This window comes from Bubalus kerabau, chromosome 18, assembly GCF_029407905.1.
Source record: "Bubalus kerabau isolate K-KA32 ecotype Philippines breed swamp buffalo chromosome 18, PCC_UOA_SB_1v2, whole genome shotgun sequence".
In the NCBI taxonomy this organism is placed as follows: Eukaryota; Metazoa; Chordata; class Mammalia; order Artiodactyla; family Bovidae; genus Bubalus; species Bubalus kerabau.
Genome location: NC_073641.1, coordinates 10045126 through 10054919, shown reverse-complemented (window position 1 = coordinate 10054919; position 9794 = coordinate 10045126). Strand labels below are relative to the sequence as shown.

The following is a 9794-nucleotide window of genomic DNA, read 5'->3' as shown; positions in this document are numbered from 1 at the left end:
CAAAACCCATCACCACACTCCCCGCAAATATAAGTGAGTGTGAAGAAAACTGATTTAATATTTATTTTTTACTGAGTCTTATGTCTTCTGTTGCAACCTCTGGAGGGTTTTTTTTTTTGGTTTGTGATTTCCCGCCCCCCCCCCTCATTTAACAGAATACAATCTTGTCACAGTCATTTTCATATATATGAAACTCTGCATAAAAAATAAAAATAGAAATAAAAAACCAAATTATTGTTCATTCATAATAATCCTTCATTATTGACTTGTCAGAAAATGCATCACACCTTTTATTGCTGGAAATATCAGCCTTTTATTTATATTGAAGGAAATTCCTAAGCTAGTGCAAAAAGAAGCTTCTGCTCTCTGCCATAATTATCTGCTCCCCCTTTCTTTGCCAGTCTGTTATTGATCAGAGTTGCAATTAAGAGAGACTCCGTAGTTTGTTTCTGTCTCCCTCTGGGACAGACAGACCCAGGCAAGGCCCATGGCCTCAGATCCATCCTTTCCTGGTGCTCCAGGGACTCGCTGGACCTATGGATGCCTTACATAGAATTGCATTCTGCCTAATGGACCAGATAGATTCTCCTTAACGGTAGCATCTTACATAAAGGGAAACATCCAATCTTGAAAAATAGAGACACTCTCACTTTAAGATTAGAAAATTATCTTTCCAGACCTAATTTCAAATTCAGAATTAGAATTTTCCACATTCTTGAAGATTCTGATTTCAATAGATTGCATTTCTTCCTGAAATGGGGTTTTGTTGTCTTTTACAACTTAGAATTTAGAAGGGGAAAAAAGCATTTGCAAAAACACTTTCTCTGATGGATGCATGTGTATGTTTGGTTGAGTCCTTTTGCTGTTCACTTGACACTATCATAACATTGTTAATCGGCTATACCCCAATACAAAATAAAAAGCTTAACGAGATTATGCATGTATGTGTATATGTGTGTGTGTCTCTATAGCAAAAAACACTCAGGCTCATCTAGTGAATCCAGACTTGGCATTTGCTCGGTTACCCATTTAAAGATGGAAGCATTAAATATAGTGTGCTTTAAAACAAAAAAAGACACCTTTTCTCTGGAAAATCAGTGTTATCTTGCATTAAGCACCGTTTCTTGAAAAAATCAGCACAAACACTTTCCTTCCTAGTCTGCAGCTCACAGGGAGACGAAATCCCCACACTGGCTCCAGCCTGGGTGGCCTCATAAGGGACAAGGAGTGGCTCCAGAGCCTCCTGGAGGAGGCTGGGCTTCACTGAAGCTTCTGGTGGTGACTGGCAAGGATAAGCTGGTCACATCCAGGGAAAGATGTAATTCCAGCAGGTGGTCTGGAATTCTCTTCTCCCGCCCCCCCCACCTCCAAGGCATTTCAGGGAGACTAGTGGCCAGGAAGTTTGGAGTTTGAGGTAGGATTGCCCCTCAAGAGACTCCAGTGCCTTGTGTTCACTGCGCAGGAGCTAAAAGAACCCACTCAACACCTGATACTGTTCAAAGACAGTAAAATGGCTAAGAGGGTGCGGAATGGGCATATTCTCCGAAAAAAAAAAAGATTTGCTTTCTCACTAAATGTTGAGTCAGTTGATATGACTCTTAACATGCTCATTTCCACATGAAAAGGATGAGACCCTAAGTCTGGTTAAAAAGACCTACTGAACAGTTTAGCAAAAAAAGTTCTGCCAGTTTGGTAGATTTCAAGCATTAAAAATCAGTAAGAAAAGCTGAGGAAATGGACAAATAGTACAGTAGTGAAAAAGATAAGTCATCTGTGTGTGTGTTGTGTGTGTATGTGTGATGTTTTAGAGAAGATGGCTGATGCAAAGAAAAAAAAGTGATGCTAGGAAAAAAATATACAGAACTAGGTGGAGGAAGCTGATATTTCTGAATAATTGACTTTCAATTCCAAATGCATCCAAAACGGGCTGGGTATCTCTGGGAAGCCCTGAGTACAGGTGGCAGGGAGGAGAACCTAGCAAAAACAAAAACAAAAAATGTATAAGAAATAAATGACTCTTCTACACAGCGACCTCTAAGGCAACTGCCCTACCAGGGTGGACGTTTAATCAATCACAATGATGGTAACATGGTGGCAGTGTGATCTATTGGAAATAAAATGGGATTTAAATGCTGATATCTCAGTAGCTGTGACCTTGGGCAAGTCATATCATTTGAGCCTTTATACCTTTATTTGTAAAGTGCGGTCAATAACAATTATTGTCCTCACTATTTCACAGTGTGGTTGAGAGAAATATTAGTGAAAGTCCTTTGAAAAGTTAATGTGTAGTGTGGGTAGTAACTGGAATAGACAGGAAAGGGGTTCTGGGGTACTGGTAACATCTTCTTGACTTGAAGCTGGGTTACACAGGGGTGCTCACTTAAAAGTTAGACTAGCTCAAAACAGTTTAAAATTATGATTTAACGCTAAGGACAAGGAAAATTAGAAATATGAAGCTTACATATTTTATCCTCACTTCTCTTCCTTCCTTATCACACCCAGAGACTGGGGACTCAAAATGGGGGTTCAATGATAAGAATCAGCTGTTTTCTATGTGTGTTTTTTGCTCGTTATTGAATAGCATTTTCCTGGTATAGAAGCAGGAGTGAACCAGGAAGTTTCCTGCACAACAGAAGGGCCAACAGTAAAAAGGAGCCCAAAACTGTTCACATTAAAGGAAAGATGTGATTAGAGAGATGTGACATGCAACGAAATTATCTGAAAAGTGAATTCAGTTGGGAAAGTATAAGACCGAAAGAGCCCTGAGCAGCTGGTCATGATCAGATTCTCCATCTTTCTGTCAAATGTAATTGTATCTGAGTTGGCAGGGTATTTATTGCTAAAGTCGAAGGGCCAGATTTTACACTAAACATATTTACACATTTACATTCGTGGCCCTATAAACACTCCACGTTTCACTGGCTGTGACATCAAACACATTTACCAACAAAAAGCATATGCCTAATTACAAAATCATAGGGGGAAAGGGAGGCAAGTGGCAGCTGATGGGCAATGAGCATGCACGCCTGTGTGTGTATATGTGTGACCCAACTGTAACACTCGGAAACCAGTAAAGACAAGAATGGATGCTGCCAACGCCGGGCCCACTTCACTTGTCCTCTGCTCCCCAGGACTACCCTCGTCTGGTTCCGTTCGAAAGGGGGAAAGGGACCCCTGGCATTGCAATTAGTCCCAAGGTTACACCCCAACCCCCTTGGAGGAACCCAGAGAAACCAAGGTGTTTCCTGGGCAGATTTCTGACTTGGATGGAGTTTGATGCTGATATGGCCTTTAACTGGCCCCCAAATGACTTCTCAGTCCGTAATAAAAACAGGTGTGAGCAAAATGTGTAGCCAGCAGAGAATTTCTCAACTAAAACTAGAGTTCTTAATTCCTGGCTTGAGATAGTAACATCAGATCCCTACCCATCAACAGCAGTTGTAATAACACCGTTAGCTGCTCCAAGCTTGGTCCTCGGTCAAGCACGGAAATCAGAACCACCAGAGCTAGAGAGAAAAACAAAACAGGCACAACCGCTGGCCTCAGACAGCCTTTAATAAATGACACGGGCTGGTATTCCATCAAAATAATCACCTTCCATCAGAATAACCACCTCCCCCAGTTCTCTCAGAGGACAGGCGAGAGGAAGAAATGGTGGATTCAAAAAAAAAAAAAAAAAAACCTGTGAAGGGCAGAAACCTCCAGCCCCCTTCGGATGGATTCTTACTACACCGTAAGAAGTGTGATAACAAATATATCCCAAACTCCAAGTCTGTCAGCAGAAAGTTTGGGCAGGAATGGGCCACTGAGTAGGGGGCAGGGAAGGAGAGATGTGCAACAAGATGCTTTAGTAAAACATGAAAGTCCTCGTGATTTTTTTTTCCTTCCCCTCCTCAGTTTCTTTTCTAGAGGAAGGGAAGGGCCTCTTAAATTTACAGGATGGGGATGGAGAGGAAACACATTGTTGAGCAGAAGCGCTAGTTTCTTATTTTAAAGAAATAAAATAATTACCCAATAGAGAAAAAAAGAAATCGACCAAGAAATGATCTAAGGTCATGACATCATGTATGATACAAGGAACAATTCAATCCATAAGGGCTTCATTACTCCTGCAATAGATAACATTTGGCTAAATCTAGCTGCAGATTAAATCTCCGCAGCATAACAGAGTCCTGAATGGAGAGGCTCCTTTTTGTGTGGTCCTTCTCCGGGAGCTGCCTGAACCATTAGCCCCAATATATCCCTCTCCCTATTAACTGCAATTCCCTCCCGACTGCGCTTCGGTCATTTGTCTCCAGGCTCTACGGGGGCGTTTGATGAGCAGAGAAACAAGGAGAAGGGGAGAAAAGCCTCGGGTTAATGAGTTGTAGCAAATCCACACTTTGTAGTCGGGAGGAGGAGAGCTGGTGTCCAATGTTTGTCCAACTGGTTTATTTTTCGAGACCCAGCCTATTGAGGAAGGCTTGTTCAAGCCGGTTTCGTCCTTACAAACACACAAACATCCTTCTGTTTGCCTTCAAAGAAAAGGGGACCAGAGCTGGATTTGCATGCGAATGAGGAGCCCCGGGAGGAGACGTCCTGGCCCATCAAAGGCCGCGGTAGCCGGGCGGCCTTTGTTCCAGCACCTGCTCGCCCCCGCGGCCTGACGGGGCGCGCCCCGAGCTCCTGGCTCACCGGGCCCACTGCCCGTGGTTCACTCCTCGCTTGCCCCGCGGCCCTCGCCTGGCGGCCCACTGCCCACCCCTCGCCTGTCCACGCGGCCTTCGCTTTCCCATAGGTCGGCCAGGCCCGCGGAGCCAGCAAAGCCGACGGGGGAACCCCAAACCCGGCAGTAGTGGAGGAGCTGCACTCGCAGGACGCAAAACTCGAGACTGAGGCAGGCGGGTCGGCTTCACCCTTTCTCAGGATTCAGGACTCACGACGCACTTGCGGAGGAAGCGGGACCCCGGCTCCCTGTCCCGGACCGAAGACAGCGCTGGATCGCCCAGGCTTTCTTGCCATTCTCTTAAAAGCACTGACAGCCTGGGAGGCGGAGCGCGTCCCTGCACTTTTTTAAAGATGCGGAAATTTGGATAGAGAAAGGGATTAGCCGGGACTCCCAGGTTCAGGATACCCAAGCATCACGCAAATAGTTAGATACACGATTTTTATTTTCGCGCGCTCTCCCTAATTACTTTCAGATAAAAATTCAGATCTATGCGTTACAGAAGGCTTTGAGGCCCGCCAGCAGTGCTTCTGCGGTTTGGGCTCCGCCTGCTAAAGCCTGTCCACTCAGGGCGCCAGTGACATCCGGACCTTCCGGGTTCCAATGTCTCCTCTTCCTTAGGTGGGCTAGGGTAAAAGTAACTTTTCAAAAAAAGACTTTGGTGTAACGAATTTCAACTTGTATCTAGGTATCATTGATAAACTTGGGGGTGATTGTGTTTACTTTAGCCTCTTATTTTCCCTCTTTCAAATATTTCATAGGGTAAAAAACGTAGAACTTAATTTTGAGGCTATGAGGGTCAGTTTTTTTCCCTCCCCAAAAAGGGAGGGAAGGAGTGGCCTACAATGTGGCCTTTGTTAATTTGCCAGGTTAAATCGCCAGCTCTTCAGATATATACCTGTCCAGATATTTGAAAAAACTAACAGTTCACTGATATTAAGTATGAAAATTACTATGCCTTCATTTTATCTGAAGCCCACATTACTGGTAGTAACCAAAACTAGTCTCATCTTTTTAAAGAACTATAAACTACCTGCAATAACTAGTTAAGGAAAATAAAATTTGAAAAAAGATATCCTAGATCACCTAAAATTTTAAAATATAAGTAGTTCAATAAACACCTGATGCATTTTCATTTTTTAAAGAGTATCTGAAAATTAAAGATTTTCTTTACATACTCTATTCATTCCAACTAGAATTTTGAAGTTAACACTGCCTTTTAGAATAAAAACTTCTTTATGCAACTACTGGAATTCTGTCAAAGAAAATAGCTTTAAATACTAGAGCTTTCAAATACAATTTATTTTATCTATGTATTTTCTTGTCTGATTAAAGCTATTTAACTGATGATGAGCTCTATGAAATTTTTTCTAATAAATTTTTAATTCAAAGGTCACAGATTTGTTTTACTTATTCCCATTAAAACATAACCTTATGTTGCAGAGTTTTTACAGATTTATAGGATATTGTGCTCAGAAGTGAGTGGAAATTAAATGGAGTGTGAAGCTCCAAAATAAAATTTAAAGTTCTATAAAATTATCTTAGAGAACTGTGGCTTTTAAGAATCCTCAGTGCTCTTCAAAATGGAATCAAATAAGATTTGGAAATGTATACCAAAGTAACTTTTATTTGTAGTCATTTAAAAATAATTTCTGATCCCCTGCAATGGTTTTGACTTAATATAAATAAAGAATCATGGCATGATGTTCTTGTTGTCTCTGAAAATATTACGTTTCTCTTCTGATAATGGGTTCCTACTTAGCCCACAAGGAAACTTTTTTTAACAGAAAAGAAAATAAACTAAGAAGGGGATGACTAAAGTCGATTCTTTTGGAGAATTTTCTTTGAAAATTAAGTATTTATTTCTGAAAAAGTGTAAAAATCTTACATTAGAATAGTACAATAATTGCCAAAATTTACAATACTCCTTGTAAAGAATACGCAGTAAGTACAAAATAAAAATTCCGCATGTCTATTATGATACAAAACACAGGTTAAAATAAGAAATGATAATTTTGACTTTTTTCCTTGTGTAAACATGTTAATCATTTTTTCCTTTTCATGAAAAAGCACACCAGACAAATGTCCTCAAATAAAAACTATTGCTTCTCTGGCATTCTTCGGGACCTTTACTATTTTTGCATTGCTCTTCTGTTGAACATTATTGGTTTTTTTTTTTTTTTTTTTAACGCCTGGACCTGAGACTCTCTAGACCTCAAAAAGGCTTAGATTTTTTAAAAATGTTCCCAAAGTCAAGGAAGCCCCTTGTCAAAGAAGCCTAAACAGAGCGGATCTCCACCAGCACCCTCTTCCTCCCCACCCCAGGTTGGGGGGGCCGCAGCATAGGGCGCCTTTGCATAAATAGAGGGACCTGAAGAGCCGAAGAGCGCGCCCGAGAAGTTGCCAAACACAGTCTCGTCTGAGAATCCCAAGCGGCGAAATGGGGGCGCGAGGTCGGGAGGGGCCGCGCCGGGAGGAGGGAACGAAACACAAAACCACCCAGATGAAAATAGGAGCCATGATTCCTACCTTCTCTTTCTCAAGCGCGCTAACATAGCGTTATTAACAATTTGAGATCCTAGCAGTAAAGTTCTCGACACTGGACAGGGCAGTCCCTTGGTGCAGAGTTCCCAAGGCGGCCGACGAGGAGACGGAGGAGGCGGCGGCGGCGGCGGCGGCCACGAGCGAGCGGGTGAGAGCGGCGGCCGGGCCCACGGCCGCCTGAGCCGCACAGCCGCCGCCGCCGCCGTCGCTACCGCCGGCCCCGAGCGCGGACGGCGTCCCGGGAGATGGGGAGGGCGAGGCCTGCACGGCCACGGCGGCCTGCGCGGCGGCGGCGGCGGCAGCGGCCGGGCCCAGGCTGCCCCCGATGATGCTCTCGATGGAGAAGGGCGAGCGCGCCAGCGCCGAGGCGCCCGGGCCGCCCGCCTTGGCCGCCGAGGCCTGCAGGGGGCCAGGCAGGGCGGCGCCGAGCGGGTGCGACCGGTAGCCGAAGGCGGTCCGGGCCAGCTCGGCGGCCGCGCCGTGGGGCGGCGGCGGCGGCGGCGGGGGCGGCGGCGGCGGCGAGTGCGGGTGGAAGGCGGCGGCGGCGGCCGCCGCGGCGGCGAAGAGGGCCGAGGGCGGCGCGTAGGGCGGCAGCTGCAGGCCGTAGCCGCAGCCGTAGGGGCCGTAGCCGTAGGCGTGCGGGGGCGGCGGGGGCGCGGGCGGGAAGAGCGCGGCGGCTGCGGCGGCCGCAGCCGGGTCCCCTGACCCCCCCGCGCCGCGCAGCAGCAGCGACTCGGCGGCGGCGGCGTTGGGCGGGAGCAGCGGCTGCCGCTTGAAGCGCTTCCTCCGGCGCAGGAAGCTGCCGTTGTCGAACATGTCGGCGGACTCGGGGTCGAGTGTCCAGTAGTTGCCTTTGCCGGGGTTGCCGGGCTCGCGGGGGATCTTGACGAAACAGTCGTTGAGCGAGAGGTTGTGGCGGATGCTGTTCTGCCAGGCGGGGAACTTCTCCCGGTAGTACGGGAAGCGGCCGCTGATGAACTCGCAGATCTCGCTCAGCGTCAGCCGCTTCTTGGGGCTCTGCAGGATGGCCATGGTGATGAGCGCGATGTACGAGTAGGGCGGCTTCACCAGCGGGTTCTTGGCGCCGCCGCCCGCGCCCACGCCGCCGCCGCCCGCGCCCGCGCCGCTGCCGCCCCCGGCCCCGGCCCCCGCCCCCGAGGCTGGACCCGGGGGCGCCGGGGAGCCCCCCGTCCGCGGAGCCAGCAGGATGTCATCGTCGTCGTCCTCCTCCTCCAGGTCCTCCAGATCGTCTTCCCCGGCGTACGAGCGCCGCCGCCGCCGCCGCCGCGCGGGGACAGCCAGGCGGTGCCCGCCGCCGCCGCCCTCGTCGTCGTCCTCCTCTTCCTCGTCGTCTTCGTCCTCGCCCTCCCCCACCACGTCGATGTCTGTCTCCTCGGCGAGGCCGGAGGCATCGGACATCTCCGTGCTCAGGGTCATAGCTGTGGCGCGGCGGCGGCGGCGAGGCGGCCCATAGGGGCGCCGGGCTCCGGGTTCCCGCCGCACCCCAGCCCAGGTCCCGGCTGGCAGGCCTGGCCCGGGGGCGCCACGCTGGGCGGGGTGGGGGAGGCGGGGGGGACGGTGCTCCGCGACTGCTGGAGCTGCGGCGCTGGTGCTGCGCGGTAGCGGCAGAGGCTCGCGCTGCGACTTTGTAATTCCTGCGCCGCCGCGGTGGTCCCGCGATCTCCGCGCTGGTTTGGCTCGGCGCGCACCCCGCCTGGGCGGGGGACTTGACCTTCCTCTCTCCACCAGCAGCCCCTCGCCGCGTCCGTCGAGGAGGGGGTGGCGGGGTACCGAGGGAACAATTCAAGAGTGGCTGGCGCCCGGGAGGGTGCGAGACGGTGGAGAGTCTAGGGACAGAGCTCGGCGAGGAGAGGGCTGAGTCCAGGAGAGGGCGGACCTTTCCCCTGCTTATAGCTGAAGGAGGCCTGTCACATGGTGTGCACGTCAGAGCGCTGCCAAGGCTAGGGAAAGAAAGCCTAGAAAATCAGCCCTGCTCCGAGAGAAAGTTCACTGTAGGAGGGAGCAGCAACTGTGAAGAGAGGGGAGGAGGCAGGACCCCACCATTCCTTCCCATAGGAGCTGAGACCTCTGAGTTTTGCGCAGGCCCGTGTTGGTCTGATCAAGGGCCGTGGCACGAGTTCGAGTTCCCAGTCTCCTCTTCAATGAGCCCTCAACCCGAACCCCAGACACTCCTGGGACGCGACAGTTTGACCACTCAATGGCCTATCGGAACCGTCTAGCCAGGATATGACCATCCCTGAGGGTTGTCTGAGGTGGTCCCTGGGGAACGGCCCTGAGATTTGTTGGTTTGTTCCGTATCCTCCAGATAGCGAGCGGCTCCCCACGGAATCTGATGAGAAACCGCCCCCCACCCCAGTTTAAGCGCAATAATAATTGTTTATTGACCTTTTAACCTGTCCCCTTCGGTTCTTCTTCAAAGACGTTTGTTTTCCACCATCTGTTAATAAAAATGCTGTTAGGGTGGCGTTTTAGTCACTATCTGAAATTGAATGCGAGAAATTTGACTGCTAAACTAAGCCACTCT

At 49.1% G+C, this 9794-nt stretch overlaps 1 protein-coding gene across 1 annotated transcript; it reads right to left on the bottom strand.

Annotated features, from left to right (window-relative positions):
• Window positions 1–1712: 1712 nt before the first annotated feature.
• FOXD1 (forkhead box D1) lies at window positions 1713–9302 on the bottom strand. The gene is made up of 2 exons (XM_055554904.1): window positions 7235–9302; window positions 1713–1974 (listed from the first exon to the last, which is right to left on the bottom strand). The coding sequence occupies exon 1, from the start codon at window positions 8684–8686 to the stop codon at window positions 7268–7270; it is 1419 nt and encodes a 472-aa protein (XP_055410879.1). The 5' UTR covers window positions 8687–9302; the 3' UTR covers window positions 1713–1974; window positions 7235–7267.
• Between the last annotated feature and the right edge of the window lie 492 nt (window positions 9303–9794).

Coding starts and splice junctions, on each gene's coding strand:
- FOXD1 (XM_055554904.1), bottom strand. CDS start 8,686: ATGACCCTGAGCACGGAGATGTCCGATGCCTCCGGCCTCGCCGAGGAG.